The 18264-nt window shown below is 42.4% G+C and overlaps 1 protein-coding gene across 2 annotated transcripts in view; it reads right to left on the reverse strand.

Annotated features, from left to right (window-relative positions):
• Positions 1-4313: 4313 nt before the first annotated feature.
• Positions 4314-18264, reverse strand: part of LOC139370828 (peroxisome proliferator-activated receptor delta-like) — a 39465-nt gene continuing 25514 nt past the window's right edge. Inside the window, exons 3-8 of one of the 2 annotated variants that reach the window (XM_071110620.1) lie at positions 13382-13533; positions 13030-13168; positions 12693-12913; positions 10327-10533; positions 9839-10082; positions 4314-9645 (exon numbers count right to left, since the gene is read on the reverse strand). In XM_071110620.1, the coding sequence (XP_070966721.1) occupies positions 9398-9645; positions 9839-10082; positions 10327-10533; positions 12693-12913; positions 13030-13168; positions 13382-13533 (1211 nt within the window). In that variant the 3' untranslated portion in view covers positions 4314-9397. The remainder of the gene's footprint in view (positions 9646-9838; positions 10083-10326; positions 10534-12692; positions 12914-13029; positions 13169-13381; positions 13534-18264) is intronic. The other variant, XM_071110622.1, reaches the window with a different exon arrangement.

Below are 18264 nucleotides of genomic sequence, written 5' to 3' on the forward strand. Positions count from 1 at the left end.
GTGGGCTCCACTCTGCATGTAGGCTGGATACCCTGGCCTGAGCCTAGCCTGTCCTTGAAAAATAATAGCTGGAGGGTCAGTGAGGTCTCTGGAGTGTCATTGTTCAGACACATCTGCTGAACGCATTCATCTGGCATAGCTCATTGGGTTCACATGCAGTTCACACAGGCACGCATGCACGCACACACTCACACCTCAACAAAGAAAACACTCTCAGGAAGGAAGCCAGTGGCGACAGGCTGTCTGTCACCTGACAGTCAGTATGCAGACCTGACCCATTCTGTTGTATATTATGGATTTTCTTTCTTTCTTTCTTTCTTTCTTTCTGTCTCTCGCTCGCACGCACACACACACACACACACACACACACACACACACACACACATTTGTAAACAGATGGACACATGCACTCTGTCTCCTTTGAACAAATATTATTTCTCTCCCCCTCCTTTCTCTCTCTCACACACACACATTAACTGAGAGTTTGCGACTAGGCTACTTCCAATGATACATGAAGACAAATTATGTGAAAGGTCACTAATCAATTGTCTTTTGTGCTTTGCACCAATCTTTGGGTCAATCTCAAGTGACACCCTATTCCTTATATAGCGCACAGCTTTTGACCAGAGTTCATTCTTTGGTTCAGATGTTCCTTGCAGATATGATGTAAACATATGATGCCAAACATATAACATATCCTCTACATCAGTGATGGGCAACTTTGATGGGGGTGGGGGCCACAAAATAACAGAACTCATCATGAGTTCCCCCCCACCCAATGTTTTAATTTTTTATCCATGGGCCCACCAAACGGGGGCCATGGGCCGCCAGTTGCCCGCCCCTGATATATAGTATAATATGCGAAGCATTCTAAACTGCGGGAGGATGTCCACCTACAAATTTGCCCTGTCCTCTTACATTCAGCTGGTGACCACTTTATATCCACTGAGTTTTGTATATTTTTTTACCAGTAATGCTCATTGACTTGACATTCCAAATTACCCCACGATGACGTCACTCCCGTCCCCCCAGCCCTATAAAAGGGACCCCCATCTAAAAGTAATTCATAGTCTTATCTATCGATCATCTACAGTGCCTTGCGAAAGTATTCGGCCCCCTTGAACTTTGCGACCTTTTGCCACATTTCAGGCTTCAAACATAAAGATATAAAACTGTATTTTTTTGTGAAGAATCAACAACAAGTGGGACACAATCATGAAACTTTTTTAACAAATCAAAAACTGAAAAATTGGGCGTGCAAAATTATTCAGCCCCTTTACTTTCAGTGCAGCAAACTCTCTCCAGAAGTTCAGTGAGGATCTCTGAATGATCCAATGTTGACCTAAATGACTAATAATGATAAATACAATCCACCTGTGTGTAATCAAGTCTCCGTATAAATGCACCTGCACTGTGATAGTCTCAGAGGTCCGTTAAAAGCGCAGAGAGCATCATAAAGAACAAGGAACACACCAGGCAGGTCCGAGATACTGCTGTGAAGAAGTTTAAAGCCGGATTTGGATACAAAAAGATTTCCCAAGCTTTAAACATCCCAAGGAGCACTGTGCAAGCGATAATATTGAAATGGAAGGAGTATCAGACCACTGCAAATCTACCAAGACCTGGCCGTCCCTCTAAACTTTCAGCTCATACAAGGAGAAGACTGATCAGAGATGCAGCCAAGAGGCCCATGATCACTCTGGATGAACTGCAGAGATCTACAGCTGAGGTGGGAGACTCTGTCCATAGGACAACAATCAGTCGTATATTGCACAAATCTGGCCTTTATGGAAGAGTGGCAAGAAGAAAGCCATTTCTTAAAGATATCCATAAAAAGTGTTGTTTAAAGTTTGCCACAAGCCACCTGGGAGACACACCAAACATGTGGAAGAAGGTGCTCTGGTCAGATGAAACCAAAATTGAACTTTTTGGCAACAATGCAAAACGTTATGTTTGGCGTAAAAGCAACACAGCTCATCACCCTGAACACACCATCCCCACTGTCAAACATGGTGGTGGCAGCATCATGGTTTGGGCCTGCTTTTCTTCAGCAGGGACAGGGAAGATGGTTAAAATTGATGGGAAGATGGATGGAGCCAAATACAGGACCATTCTGGAAGAAAACCTGGTGGAGTCTGCAAAAGACCTGAGACTGGGACGGAGATTTGTCCTCCAACAAGACAATGATCCAAAACATAAAGCAAAATCTACAATGGAATGGTTAAAAAATTAACATATCCAGGTGTTAGAATGGCCAAGTCAAAGTCCAGATCTGAATCCAATCGAGAATCTGTGGAAAGAACTGAAAACTGCTGTTCACAAATGCTCTCCATCCAACCTCACTGAGCTCGAGCTGTTTTGCAAGGAGGAATGGGAAAAAATTTCAGTCTCTCGATGTGCAAAACTGATAGAGACATACCCCAAGCGACTTACAGCTGTAATCGCAGCAATAGGTGGCGCTACAAAGTATTAACTTAAGGGGGCTGAATAATTTTGCACGCCCAATTTTTCAGTTTTTGATTTTTAAAAAAAGTTTGAAATATCCAATAAATGTTGTTCCACTTCATGATTGTGTCCCACTTGTTGTTGATTCTTCACAAAAAAATGCAGTTTTATATCATTATGTTTGAAGCCTGAAATGTGGCAAAACGTCGCAAAGTTCAAGGGGGCCGAATACTTTTGCAAGGCACTGTACCAGGCGCCGTGGCCCCAGGGTGTCCCGTTGTCGCAGGAGAGAAGCATTAGACAGGCAGGGTAACCTACCTGACCTAACCACCCCTCCCGAACTACAATCATTTATTGATTCAACGGCTGGATTCCAACCATTATAAACAACATAAACATTTACATCTAAGCCTATAACATTGCACAACATCAACAGACAACTAAAGAAGAGGATCGGATGGACACGGGAATATCAATTAATAGGCTATTAGCTGAAAAGCATAACGTTTATAGGATAATTTCAATATCCAACCATTGATAAATGGTAAATCATCTATATTATAGTACAGTAAACATAAGCCTCTCAGTCGTTCAGTCGTGGGAGGGTCTACTCCTACAATTTTGCGCCTATTTTCTTAATTTTAAGATAAAAAGAAGAGCGTTATCCTCTTACATGCCACCTTATATTTAGCTTTGTTTTGTTTTTGCAATGGCACGGTTACTATGGGAGAATCAGCTGGCATAATGCAAATGATGTAAGCATTTGTAGGCCAATTTTGAATCTGTAGAATGACTACATTAACAGTAAGGCGACACTCTGGCCGCGTTCTGACGTCACAACGCGGGTCGGATTGGTGGATGCTGAGGACTAATTAAGCAGCGCGTGATGCTAGTGAAGATATGTTAATGCGTGCACCACAGCCTGAAGTAAATGTTTGCTGCCACTGAAGATACCGTGTGTTAAAAATGTGGATTTTGTGGCGTTCATTGCAACAGTTGTAAGCTGTACGGCTCAAGGCTCAAATAAGTCCAATAAACTGGACATTTGTGGCTGTTGCAGAATCGTTTTTGGTACTTTTACATCTGAAGACTTGCGAGGTGTACTGACCCCGGAAAACGTCCCGCCCTCCCAGGCTTCACTTGAGCCTGTGTCGGGATCGTATTTGTTTATTTTTCAACAGTAATGTTGTTTGATTTATTTGATTACATTTTTTGGTGATTTGGTACGTTTTTGGGGAGGGGGGGGGGGGGTCCTGTTTCCATCCCGCACAGTAGGTCGCAGGATGCACATTTTAAAGTGCAACAAAATTATTTTTCTGTGCCTGGTCGCACATACTTTTATGGTCACACAAGGTGCCACCAGTGGATTTAAAATGAGTAGCATAATTATTTACATGGCCACAGTTGCATCTTCCAAACTATTTTTTACACCCGGTCTCAGGGATGGCTAACTGGAAATGCCTTTGGTCTCAACCGAGTTAAGTAAATCAGCTTTTAGTTCTCTCGCACCTTATTTGTGGAAAAAAATCTTCAACATGTTCTTACATTTGAGTTTTTTGTGCCTCTGTCCAGGGCAATTCAAAAAGCTGATTTACGACCTTGTTTGTTATTAATTTTTCTTTCTGCTTGCATTTTGTATTTATATTTTCTGTAATTCTGGGCTCATCTGTAAAAGAGACCTAAGGGCTCACTTCCTGATAAAAATAGTGATAAAAATAGGGTGACAGTGAGCATATGACTGAGCAGTGAGTAAAATAACCATAGATGGGAAGTTGACAATAGCTTAAGGTTCTATGGTTGCAGTCCTCAAAATAAATAATAAATTGCATGGCATCAAATTAATCAGATCCAATGATGATACCACCTGTAGAGTGACGCTAGTGAGATTTAATCCAATAATTGAAAACAAGAACATCACATGTAGTCAAGAAAGTAAGAGACACATCAAAAGTATTACCGAATGTTTAATTCAACCATTTGTAGGAAGTTCTATACATAAGGTAGAAATTGTATCATTTCCATCAGTTAACACCAGGTGTTTACACAGAAGTTAAATGGGAGGCAATGCACACTATGCAGTTGTAGACGGTAGAATATTTCAGACCTTTGCTAGCTGTGTTCATACATTTGTATGGGGAAATAAATTAGTCAGTCAACCATTGAGATTCTTATATTTTTTTGTTCTTTAGCTTTTTGCTCTTGGAAGATATATTGTGCAGCAGTAATACTTTACTGACATTTCATTGTAACGTGTTCTATTCAGTAACTGAAACGCAATAAGGAAAAGGGTTTTTATTGACAACCTCTTTAGTTAAGTAATAGTGCTGCTAGTTAAGGGAATTCAGAGGGGGCGGCGTAGTCATTTGTCTGCAAGCAGTCAGAGAAAAGAGCATGGACAGCAACTTAGAACAGTTCAGCACCAAACCATATCTCTAGAAATTTACTGACACAAAAAGTGTCAAAAGTTGAATTATAACCACAGGTGGTCTGTGACAATGACATATCCAGGGGCATCAGACAAAAAGCAGAAAATAAAAATATTCCTACTGAGAGAAAGGAAGACGGTTAGAGGAAGAAAAAAAGGTGCTCAGGGGGAGAAACTACACCCCAGGGTACACTGACTCCAAGTGGATACAGCATACTGTAACCAGAACAGGTGGTTAAACATCACTTTATTATCATCATCGTTTCAACTTGGCAACAGAACATTGCCAATGCAACCTTGTGAGAAGATTTCTGCTGTAGGTAGTCAGCATCAGATCAGTGAGTTGTGCTTGAGCAACTTCCTGTGAGCTAAAATAGACATATCTTTTGAATAAGCGCTTCAACTGTAACAATTTGGCAACCCATCTCCTGTATAGGCAAGAAGTCACATACAGTAAGTACCATTCAAAAGTTTGGACACAGCTACTCATTCAAGGGTTTTTACTTTATTTCTCCTATTTTCGACATTGTAGAATAATAGTGAAGACATCAAAACTATGAAATAACACATACTGAATCATGTAGTAACCCAAAAAAGTGTTAAACAAATCAAAATATATTTGAAATTCTAAGTAGCCACCCTTTGCCTTGATGACAGCATTGCACACTCTTGGCATTCTCTCGACAAGCTTCTTGAGTTCCCACATATGCTGAAGACTATGTATGCTGCTTTTCCTTCACTCTGCGGTCCAACTCATCCCAAACCATCTCAATTGGGTTGAGGTCAGGTCATCTGATGCAGCACTCCATCACTCTCCTTGGTCAAATATCCCTTACACAGCCTGGAGGTGTGTTTTGGGTCACTGTCCTGTTGAAACACAAATGATAGTCCCACTAAAGGAAAACCTGATGGGTTGTGTATCACTGCATAATGCTGTGGTAGCTATGCTGGTTAAGTGTGCCTTGAATTCTAAATTAATCATAGACAGTGTCACCAGTAAAGCCCCCCCTCCTCCTCCATGCTTCACGGTGGGAACCACACATGCGGAGATAATCCGTTCACCTACTCTGCGTCTCAAAGACACGGTGGTTGGAAACAAAAATCTCAAATTTGGACTCATCTGACCAAAGGACAGATTTACAGCGGTCTAATGTCCCTTGCTCGTGTTTCTTGGCCCAAGCAAGTCTCTTCCTCTTATGGGTGTCCTTTAGTAGTAGTTTCTTTGCAGCAATTCGACCATGAAGGCCTGATTCACACAGTCTCCTCTGAACAGTTAATGTTGAGATGTGTCTGTTACTTGGGCTGCAATCTGAGGTGCAGTTAACTCTAATGAACTTATTCTCTGCAGCAGAGGTAACTCTGGTTCTTCCTTTCCTGTGGTAGTTCCCATGAGAGCCAGTTTCAACATAGCGCTTGATGGTTTTTGCAACTGCACTTGAAGAAACTTTAAAAGTTCTTGAAATAAAACATTTGAAATGTAATGTCTTAAAGTAATGGACTGTCATTTCTCTTTGCTTATTTGAGCTGTTCTTGCCAGAATATGGACTTGGTCTTTTACAAAATAGGGGTATCTTCTGTATACCACCCCTACCCTGTCACAACACAACTGATTGGCTCTAATGCATTAAAGAAATTCCACAAATTAAATTGAAATGCATTCCAGGTGACTACCTCATGAAGCTGGTTGAGAGAATGCCAAGAGTGTGCTAAATCTGTCAAGGCAAAGCGTGGCTACTTTGAAGAATATCAAATATATTTTGGTTACTACATGATTCCATGTGTTATTTCATAGTTTGTCTTCATTATTATTCTACAATGTAGAAAAAAGTAAAAAGATACTCTGGAATTAGTGTCCAAACTTTCGACGGGTACTGTAATAATAGAATTACTGCAAAAACTAAAATAAATTGTATGTCACAATATATAACATAATAAAAATAGATTTACATATCATTGAAATAATTTATATGTAGGACATGCAGTATTTAATCAGTTACCATGATTGGTTGACCTGAAGAATGGAGGATAAACCCATTTCCTCTCATGGCAAAATAGATTGGTCCCCCTGCAACTAAGAATTCCAACAGCTTCAGTATTATGATGGGTTTGTCCAGAGCAATAGAACAAGTCAATATGTTTCTAGCAGTGATGTCTTAACTGTTGGCATGCATTTCAACTCCCTTCAGTTGATCACTGAAAAAAGGAAGGGATATGTCAAGTCTATGGTGGAATTCCCACAGAAGTCTTCTCTGTATTGCTTTCATGTGATCAGGCCTTTCAGACCAGTGACTGAAGTGAAAGATGGAAAGGAAGGGGGAGCAACTAAAGGAGGAGGATCCATTTCTCTTAAAGTATTACAAAATGGTCTTTAGTTAGACTGTGCGACTGACCGACAGCTGGCCAATTTTTTCACACCCTACTCAGTGGATGAATGAGAAGAGGGGGGGGAAAGAACGAGTGGGAAGCTCATCATATGACAATTTTACTGTTAAGGCATCCCCCGCATACATAGATTTCGGTTTGCTCCCAGTAGAACTCGGCTAGGCGAAGCGAATGTTTGTGCTTGCGTACTCCCTTAAAACCTTCTCTTGAAAAACAAGAAAAAAGTGGCAATATTACTGTTATTTATCCCTCTTGAGCCAACACTTCCTCCAAAAAAATTGACGTTTTCACCGAGGAGGTCTTAGATTTTTGATGCAGTAAATCAAGTGAAATAATGTGCATGAAAACTAGTGGTGCAGTGCAGACAGTAGGGCCTGGCTGCTGCTGCGCTTTCCTTGTTGAATGACAGCATACACTTCTTTGAAGAATCCGGTTCATAGTTCCCACCTCTACTGTTGACCTATCACCGACTAAGGGACGTAGGCGTCGGCTACTGAACTTACGCTTGCCTCAAGAAAAAAAAAAAGTGTGCGTGAACAGCCGGAAAGGACCCTGCCGAACAACAAAACAAAAACGTCACATGATGTTGTCGTAATATATGCGTGAACTGTTTTGACTGGGAAGCACAAGATCGGCTTCAGTTTGGCTTATCGACAGTGCTCAGGTTACAGAACACCGCCTGGCTGAAAAAATACATACAAATAATACTTCAATTATACATAAGTAATCTAGCGTAAACATAAGTAAAATCATACATGGAAACATCTTACACAGACCCCGGGGTCAGGTTAACCTTCACAGTATGACAACACAGAATTGTCCCATGGTTTTAGACCCAACAGTTGTACACAAAATAAAACAAAAGGTATTGAGGTTAGGAGGTTGTAAGAATCTATAAATGTATATATGTGTCCATTGAGAAGTGAGTGTACTTCCTGGTCTAACAGGAGGGGAGGGGGCTCAGTGGCATGGAGGGAATTAAACTTTGAAGGTACAAATATTAACTCCTACTATCAGACAGTGTCTGGGGGAATGACACGAGGGGGGGGGGGGGTTGAGTTATCAATCAAAACCGTTCTATGATTGGCAGATAAATTGGGAGGTTGACTGACGGGTGTGAATTTGTACTGAAGGTATCCATATGAGGAAAGGAGAGTCAAGGGGGTTTGGTGATAGCTGATCCCAGGGTAAGGGCCTTAGGAATGGGAAAGGGGACGCCCATGGTTGCCGACGACCCTCTTATTTCTACAGGCAAGCAGAACCATCCCTTTTCTGAATATCAGCATCACAACCTCTTAGAGAGTTTGTAGCACAAACAAAATGGCAGAACAGTCTGATGATAACCCTGAACTGCAGGGTTAAGAATGGGTTGACCGTTGTAAAAAAACACTCCTCATCGGGAGAGACTACAAAAATCTGTTGTATAAAAATAGCAATGTTGATCATCGGTCGAAAAATAGAGTCGGGGAAATAAAAGTAGTCTTGGTTTTGTTGTGGCGTTGGTTGGGGAGCTGTTTGTTATTCTTCTGGAATACCTCTGCACCTTCACCACATTGAGAGCAGGAGACTACAAGCAGTCAACTGTATCAGTCCTGTCCAACCACAGTTAAAAGCTTGCTATACAACAGCATCAATTATGTCTTGAAACAGCTCAAATCAGGTTTTATAATATACATATATATTTGGGACACCCAACCACTTCCACGCATGTTCAATATGTGGTAGGGTGTGTATTACTTTGTATTAGTCCATTGCTCCATTCCCAATCAGAATGTCATTCCGTCCAGTCCAGACAGTCAAGAGACCCTGATGAAGTCAGTTTGCTGCCCAAACTATGGTGATTCTTTAGAAATCAATTGCATCGGAAACAAGAGTGTGCAGCTATATTCATAGTCATAACTCCCACCAGTCAGCACATTGCCATTTCAGGTATCCGTTTTCCTCAGGCTTTTATTTAAAAAAACGTTAGAATAAAAACGCTGACACACCTGACTCAACTGATCAAGGTCGTGATTGATTGGCTGAGGAGTTGAACCGGGTGTGTTAGTGCTGGAACAAAAAACATGCACCCCCTGTGACTCCCACTCACAGGAAACAGGAGTGAGTGAACAGCACCGCTGTTGTAGAAAGCTAAAACCAGTCCAGTCAGTACATGTCCTTGTAGATCTCCTGCAGCAGCGGGTGCAGTGAGGTCTCTGACTCAGTCTTCTTAATCTTCTGGACCAGCATGGCGTTCTCTGTAACCAGCTGGCGCAGGTCGGCCATCTTGTTGAGCAGCTTGGGGAAGAGGTAATGTGAGTCAGCGTGGTTGCCCAGCAGGTGCTGGTCCAGGGCCTGCAGGATGCTGTCCTGAATCTCCTCCACCTGCTTGATGTTCATCAGCCCCGGACGGTCTGGGAGGAGGAGAGAGCGGAGGTGGAGGGAGAGAGGAGGAGTGGGAGAAGCAGTTTAGTATGCTGTATGTCAACTGGTAGAAAACAAACTTGTACACGATTTCAACACTAAGCTCAGCTTGGCTAGGCTTATTATGACAGTGCATAGTACTGAATTATAAAATGGTAGTACCAGTACAGAACCAGCACGTACCTCCACAGAGGATGATGGCGGCCACAAACAGGGCCAGGTCACTGTCGTCCAGCTCCAGGGCGTTGAACTTAACGGCAAACTCAAACTTGGGCTCCATGATCTCGCTAAAGGGCCGCCGCAGACTGCGCAGGAACTCCCGGGTCACAAAGCCCTTCCCGTTGGCCACCAGCAGCCCATCCTTGTTCATGAGCGAGGGAAGCATGGCGAAGATGGCCTCGTGCACGCCGTACTTCAACAGCGTCACCTGGTGGGGGGGGAGGGAGAACAGCAGCCTGAATATCACTAGTCCAATATCTCAAATTGTTTTTGTTTTTTTAACTGGGTTTTTGCCCAGCATGTATACATGTTTTATGTTATATAGCCAACTATAGGATGACATTCCTGGCTGTACAGTGACTCACCCAACAAAACTATGGATTGATGATTTGATTGAATGTTGCTTTACTGTACCTGGTCTTGATTGATAATTGGTGTGTTCTTGTATATACCTGGTCGTTGAGGAAGAGGTCTACAAAGCCGGGGATGCTCTTGGCGAACTCCGTGAGCTCCCTGACCGTCTCCACCGTGGTGCACTGGCAGCGGTAGAACACGTGAACCCCTATCTCCTTGTTGGGCGGCGTCCCGTTGATCAGCTGGTTCCACACCAGCCCGTTCTCAGCCTGGTGCAACGAGTCCATGTCGTGGATCACGAAGGGCTACGGGGGGGGGGGGTATTTAGTTAAGTAATAGCAGTATGACAACACTAAAACAGACTTTTCACTGCATTCTGTAAGGCCATTCTGCCTGGGCCTAGTTTAGGAAGACAGTGTACGCAGACAAGTCCCGTGTGGCTCAGTTGGTAGAGCATGAGGTTTGTAACGCCAGGGTTGTTGGTTCGATTCCCATGGGGGACTAGTATGGGGAAGAAAAAAAAACATGTAAAAATGTTAATAATGTAAGTAAGTGGCTCCGGATAAGAGTGTCTGCTAAATGACTAAAATGTAAATAAGCACACAGCCAACCTGTAAATCAACTCATGAAAAAGAGTATGCTGTTCTGAGTGACACCGACATTTGGCCCATTGCCCTGTCCTCCACGATCTCAGACACAACAGTGATAAGGCATCAAGGCAACCAGGGTTTTTACAACACATTCATACACAGCGGCTAGGTTGCTAGGCAACCAACGCTACTGGAGAGCCAGGCAGAGGTGAAGTCAGTATAGCCTATGCTCCTTGGTGCTAAAGTGCCCTTCTGGAGTATAGGCGACATTCTTGTCACTTCGATTAGTGTGGATTGAAATGACAGAATCAAAAATGGCCATGGACACAATTGACGTGCATGGAAATTACTTCAATGCCCAATGCAGCAGCTACATTATCAAATCATTTCTGGGTAACAATTACAATGCCTTCAGAAAGTATTCACATCCTAAATTTTAAAATGGATTAAAATGTAGATGTGTCACTGGCACAATACCCCATAATGTCAAAGTATAATGATGTTTTTAAACATTATTACAAATTCATAAAAAAATGAAAAGCTGAAATGTCTTTAGTCAATAAGTTTTCAACCCCCATGTTATCACTGGTATCTCTGTACTCCACACATACAGATAAATGTAAGGTCCCTCAGCCGAGCAGTGAATTTCAAAACAGATTCAACCACAAAGACCAGGGAGGTTTTCCAATAGTTCTCAAAGAAGAGCACCTATTGGTATATGGGTAAAAAAAGAATTGAAAAGCAGACATTGAAAATCCATTTGAGCTCAGGGATGCCACTATGAAGCCAATTGTGACTTTAAAACAGAGTTTAATGGCCAATAACAGACGTTGATTAAAGAAGCCCCCCCCGCACCCCTCTGATGGGTTAAATGCGGAAGACACATTTTGGTTGAATGCATTCAGTTGTGAAACTGACTAGGTATCCCCTTTCCCTAATTGACATAGTGAAAAGGAAGCCTGTACAGATTTTTTTTTAAAGACGATATTCCAAAACATGCATCCTGTTTGCAACAAGGCACTAAGGTAATACTTAAAATGTGGCAAAGCAATTTACTTTTTGTCCTGAATACAAAAGTGTTATGTATTGGATTTGCCACAAACAACACATTACAGAGTAGCAGTATGCTTATAACCGTTAAGGTCTGGATAAAACGGACCCAGAATGGAGCTAAGCACAGGCAAAACCCCAGAGGAAAACCCGGTTCAGTCATCTTTCCACCAGACACTGGGAGATGAATTCACCTTTCAGCAGGACAATAACCTAAAAACCTAAAAAGGCCGCACGTACACTGGAGTCGCTTACCAAGAAGACAGTGAATGTTCCTGAGTGTCCGTTTGGACTTATATCTGCATGAAATATATGGCAAGACCTGAAAATTGTTGTCCAGCAATAAATCAACAACCAATTTGACAGAGCTTGGAGAATTTTGAAAATAATCAAAAATGGGCAAAAATTTTACAATCTAATCTTAGCAACTTACCCAGAAAGACTCACAGCTGTAATCACTGCCAAATGTGATTCTAACATGCAGTGCCTCAGAGGTGTGAATACTTACTTAAATGAGATATTTCTGTATTTAAATTTTCAAAACACTTGCAAACATTCCTAAAAACAGGTTTTCACTTTGCCATTATGGGGTGTGTCGATCAGTGAGAAGAAAAAAAAAAAAGATGTAATCAATTTTTAATTCAGGCTGTGACAACAAAATGTTGAATAAGTCAAGGGGTGTGAATACTTTATGAAGGCACTGTATGCATAATATTGACATGTGTATATTGTATTGAGCTGACCTGGTGTTAATGCATTATATGTATCATTTTTACATATGGATACAGTACTGAGCTGGTGTTAAAGTATTATATTTCATTTACATATGGATACGCTACCGGGCTGGAACTATTCTTGCCGGTGAGGATGCTGCGAGCTTTCTTCTTGGTCATGTTGAGGTTCTTCAGATAGGCGTTGTTGACCCGCTTGGCCAGGGATTTGAGGTCCGAGCCATTGGGGTTGGTGGTCGGAGCCGTATCTCCCGCAAGGAGGCCCGCCACCAGCTTCCTCTTCTCCGCCTCCGGCATGCGGCCGTACCGGATCGCTGGGAACACAATCAGTGTACATCCATAAATTGGGTATGCTCACAGGGTACACATCCTTGACTTTGTCTAAAGTGAAAATGAGGGAACGGAAAGGTGATCAGTGTGTGTGTCTCACCATCGTGGGACATGCCCAGCAGCAGACACTTCTGGAAGCGGCAGTACTGGCACTTGTTCCTGCTCTTCTTCTGAATCTTACAGCTGCGCTCACAGCGCTCGTACTCCAGCTTCATACGGATGGTCCGGCGGAAAAAGCCCTGAGAGAAAGAATAAGCAAAGGGGTGAATAAAATAAAAAAGCTAAGTGTATATTAGATAGACATTTTTAAATGATTAGATATAAAGAGCAGCAGATTTGATTGGAAAAGTGAAAAGGTCAGATTTATGAATTATGCAGTGGGCGACTCCAAAACACTGACATCCTGGGAGTCTCCTGGGATGTCCTCATGCCTTCCCTCTCGGCTTCCTCACCTTGCAGCCTTCACAGGCGTGTACTCCGTAGTGGAACCCCGAGGCTTTGTCTCCACAGATCCGACATTCCACGTTGATCCCGGCCCCCGTCCCTTCCTCTCGACCCAGGAAGAGCTGGTCCGACAGCGATGGAGACGACGTCTGGGACAGATCTGGAGACGGAGAGAGGTTCTGTTATTACATGGTCCTTTGAGTTTAACTAGGGACCGGAGTTTGTCCTGATCACATGACCAGACAAGGAACATCTCCTCATATAAAATGTCTTGGTATTATATTTTGGACTAGTGAAAAGGTCCAATTACTCATAATTCACAATCCACATAAAACATGTGTAATATGAAAGTATTGAATGCATTTCTCTAATACTGGAACGACCGTACAGAGCTGAACGTAAGACAAGGACGAGACTCGAGTCAAGACTACAAACTAAAAAGTTATTGTTGGTGACACCAGTCTGGACAGTCTGTATAGTATTTATTTGGCTCTGGGTATGACTGGGCTGTGTGTCAATTTACCAACGCTACCTCAAGATGTTATGTATATGTGCAATGTGAGCTGTGTGTGCTCATGTCCATGTTTCTATATGTGCGAGTGTGTCAGGAATCTGCTGGTGTGTTCCAGACAGTACCTCCCTGGGGTTTGATCTCTGCTGCTGCCTGCCAAAGAGTTCTCCCAATGGAGCCCAGGAGGTATGCCAAGAATGCTAATGGCTCGGAGACCCCATGGAATTACACTGGCTAGGAGGGACAATCAGATCTCAAGTTACGTTCCATTTTCAGAATATAGAACCATGCAAGTTTTATTATGTTCTAACCAAGATGTTCTGTTTTATCTGTTCTGTTTCTAGGGGGATGTCGCAACACCCTATTTAGAAGTAGAATGGCAAGGAGGGACATTCCGTTTTAAGGCCACGTTCCATTTCAGAAATTGGAACCGAGTGCGTTCTGTTCTATCCACTCTGTTACACTCCACATAACTAGAGTAGGTAGGACGGACAATACACCTCAATGTAACCATGTTAGAACCATGTTATGGGTGTTCTATTCTATCCGTTCTAATTCTAGGATAAAAACCTGAGGGCTGCGCTGCTAGGCCAGGATGAAAGCGTGGGAAACCCAGCACAGTCGGGGCAGGCGGGTTGGGCGACGTCAGGCCACACAACAGGAGAGACAGGGGGTCTGAGTTCCTCTGTGTGTGGGAGGAGAGGCCTAGGTGCCTGAGGAATTTATCACGAGGAGAAGTAACACCGCAAGAGCAGACTGACCAAGACCAGCATGGGTGGTGCTCCATGCCTCCTCCATGACCACTTTCCTCTGAGGCTTTTTCCTCAATTCATCTTTCCTCCATTCCTCACATCTCTCCTTGACTCCTTCCCAAAACCCATTGGAGAAGGTCAGAAGGGTACCAAGGTACCTTGGATTTTCTCCAAAACGGCTTAGGAGGAGGCGAGGACAGAGGATGCAAAGAATGAGTCAGTGCGCATGCGTCACAGTCAGTCCAAAAAGAGGGTTTTAATGACAGGGGAATTCAGTCAACTTGCTTTTCTATTTGTATAACCTAGATTCTGCTTAACAGCATTAAACATGAAGCCCCTGATTGCCGCCTTTGAGGTTGTTTTTTTCCTCTCCAAAAGTCACATGCAGGACACACACTGTGTAGCTCTGGTGTGGTTTTCCATCTCTGGTGTTTCCCCCCCATGGTCATCACTTAAAGGAGCCATCAGCAGTTGCTACATAATTGTTTTTAAAACCACACACACACACACACACAACCTCTCACTCTCTCTCTATTGATTCCCAAAGAATATTATTAATGAATGCCTCACGAACTGTCATACCCCATCAGAACCCAAAATATAAGCTTGTTTTACGCCAACGTTTGTAAACAAGGTAAATGTAAATAAGTACTGTATAGCCACAAAACATGGTTAAAACTATCATTTTGATTTCATGGAGGGTCAGTCTTTGCATCCATAGCTCGGTCTATGAATTTGAGAGTGGTTACATTTTACCAGCCCCATCCTTCAGCTTTTCACCGAAACAGGGGTGGGTAAACCACTGTTATTGTTTCTATACTGCTGATCTCCCACCTGCCAAGGCAAACACAAGCATAGCTTTACTGGCCAGAGATGAAAATGTAGGTTGGCAGAGCTGGGAGAGGAGGCCAAATCTGACCGGAATGTAGGAAATAGAAACGTATCCTATAAAGAAGAGTAAAGTAAAGAATTTCTGGACCAGAGTTTCCCAAACTCAGGGGCCACTGGTGGAGGAAAGTGGGTACAGTAGCTGGCTGGTCTGACAGTGGTTGGTATGATGGCTCAGAGGGAGAGCAGCTCAATGTTAAAAACACCAACTCAGAGCCCTATACCGGGACACACTAAACTGCTCCATGTACTGAGGATGTGTGTGGTTAAGTGCGCATGTGTGCGTATATGTGGATTGTGGATTAGAGATAACAATCTCTCGGCCGTTAAACAAAAACAAACAGCGCTCCGTATCAAAAGGGTATCTGTATCTGGAGGAGAAGTCAGTGGCCCCTCACAAGGACACGTGGCTGGCCATTCTAAAAAACATTTGTTGGCGAGATCTATTCCTGCAGATTAAGTTAAGGCTACTTGCCGACCGTTTGTTTATAAGGTAGTGAAGGAGTATTGTAAAGCATATTGTGATACAAAACGTTTAAATAAAGTTTGATTTGTTATTTTTCAAACCCTGTTTAAGCCATCACAGCTGGGTATGAAACATGTACGCCCAACTCAAATCGGTGTCAAGGGAAACCAGATTTTAACACTGGGGAGTCTTTTCTGAGTAGCTCCATGACGCTTCAAAAATAGATCAAGTGTGTTACGTGAGAAGACATTGTTGCAGTCTTTGGACCTCCTGTGAGGATTTCATCATGACCCAGCAAAGTGACTTCTTCTCACCACAATCTCAATGGACAATTCATTGTTGCAATGTAATAGTCAAATAAAGCGCTCTCTATACAAGCATGGTCACGTCGGCTGTCGCACTGTAGGTTGTCCTCCATGGGCCTTACTCAGATGTGTACAATTTGCAGTTGAAGTATAATGGACCCCGATTCCGACCTGAGTTAAGCGTGCTAAAAAATAACATAATTCCTTTTTATACACACACATCTCTTTAAACGTATTCTAACCCCGAACTTAAGAATGAGAATAGCATGCTATTCACCCGCTATTCCGTTTGGGGTGGAGATCTAAGAAATGAAGGTGTGGCGGAGGTGTGTCTACGGATAAGCCGTATTCTGACCTTCGACTTAATTCCACCACCTTTATGCACAAGGAGACTATGAATATGGTCGAGGGAACCTGTCGGTTCAAAGTGGAAAAAGCATGTATTTGTCCCCGATATAAATAACAGCATTCTCCATGCAGAGTCATTTCTAAATGGAGAAGAGCTATTGATAAGAGCTAGGTAAACGAGTAGTCCATTTCGAGAAGGGGATTGTAAGTGCACATAGCAATCGTTTTAGACGATTTTTCCTTATGATCCCTGGAGACAAATATGAAACCAGCAAACTGAAAAATCATTCAAATGGCATGCATTGCGGACCCTTTTCCACAGAGAAATGGGCTATAAACAGCTGCGCCGTTATTCCGAATAATAATTGTATGTCCTCATTTACGTGGAAGACATTTGGACACCCAAGCTATTAGGTTTCTGTGGGGAATAAAACAGCAGAGTTGATTCATGCGCTTTAGAATGGTGCAATTATAGCCTGTGTTGTGGGCTTGTCTCGATTAGACAGTAAAACTAGTAAAACGTAAAACTATGTTCAATATTTGCCACTGTAAGGGAGCCACCGTCAGTAATACCCACATACATTTAAAAACCGTCATTTTAGTGTTAGTTGTTTAAAAATTTACAGTTTATATTTTGGATCATTCCGTTGACCTTTCCTGTGTCACGTCTGTAAGTTGTTCCTGAGTGTCGCAAGCTTTAGTGGATCATATTAGGCTAACGTTGTGCAATAATGTTGGGACATGTAGCCTATTTTAATTATTATGGAATCCAGATCACACATAGGAGACTAAACTCGGAGCACGATTCACGACAACTGGACCCGTTGTCATACAGTTCCATGATCAGAGAGAATTAGGGTAGATTTATAGAACTATAGTTCAACCCCTATTGTACCATTTCCCCCCCTACCTTCCAATATTTCATGGCTATGACAACTTTCAGGATGAATCAAACCACTAGTTTTTATTTGTCAATATATTTTGACCGTAAAGGCTCTCCAAACCAGTTTTTTAAATTCATACTCACTTTCCTAAACCTAAAATGTACCTAAAATAATCTACAAGAGTATTTTTAAATCTACTAGTTGGTGCTGAAACAGAAACAAAGATGGATAGATGGCAGTCTTTAATTGATCCCTATTTTCTGAACCTTCTAATAAAAAAAAAAAGGTACACCGTATTTAAAAGGGACAGCTTAAGATAAATGTTTCATCTGTTGAATTGATTCAGTGCGCACAAGGGAATATCGCCTGCAAAGCATGTTACGTGACTGAATAAGAGAAGTCTGAATACCAAATACTGAGAAGTACATAGGAAAGGCGTGCGTAGGAAAGGCGTAAATTTTTAATTCGGAATCTGCCCATAAGTCTTTTTGCTGGGAAACAATGACAGGCTACTGAGCACCACTTTTCTCTCAGGGAGTATAAACACAGACAAAATGGAGGTAAAGGCCGACTGTACAGTTAAAACAGTTCTAGATTGCAGCATTGATTTCTAGATCAGCACACCGTTTTAAATCAGCACAGCAAGTTCTAGATCAAAATCAAATCTAATTTTCCACATGCTTTGCAAACAAGTGTAAACGAACAGTGAAATGCTTACTATCAAGTCATTTTCCAGC

The sequence above is a fragment of the Oncorhynchus clarkii genome, chromosome 17, assembly GCF_045791955.1.
Source record: "Oncorhynchus clarkii lewisi isolate Uvic-CL-2024 chromosome 17, UVic_Ocla_1.0, whole genome shotgun sequence".
Classification (NCBI taxonomy): domain Eukaryota; kingdom Metazoa; phylum Chordata; class Actinopteri; order Salmoniformes; family Salmonidae; genus Oncorhynchus; species Oncorhynchus clarkii.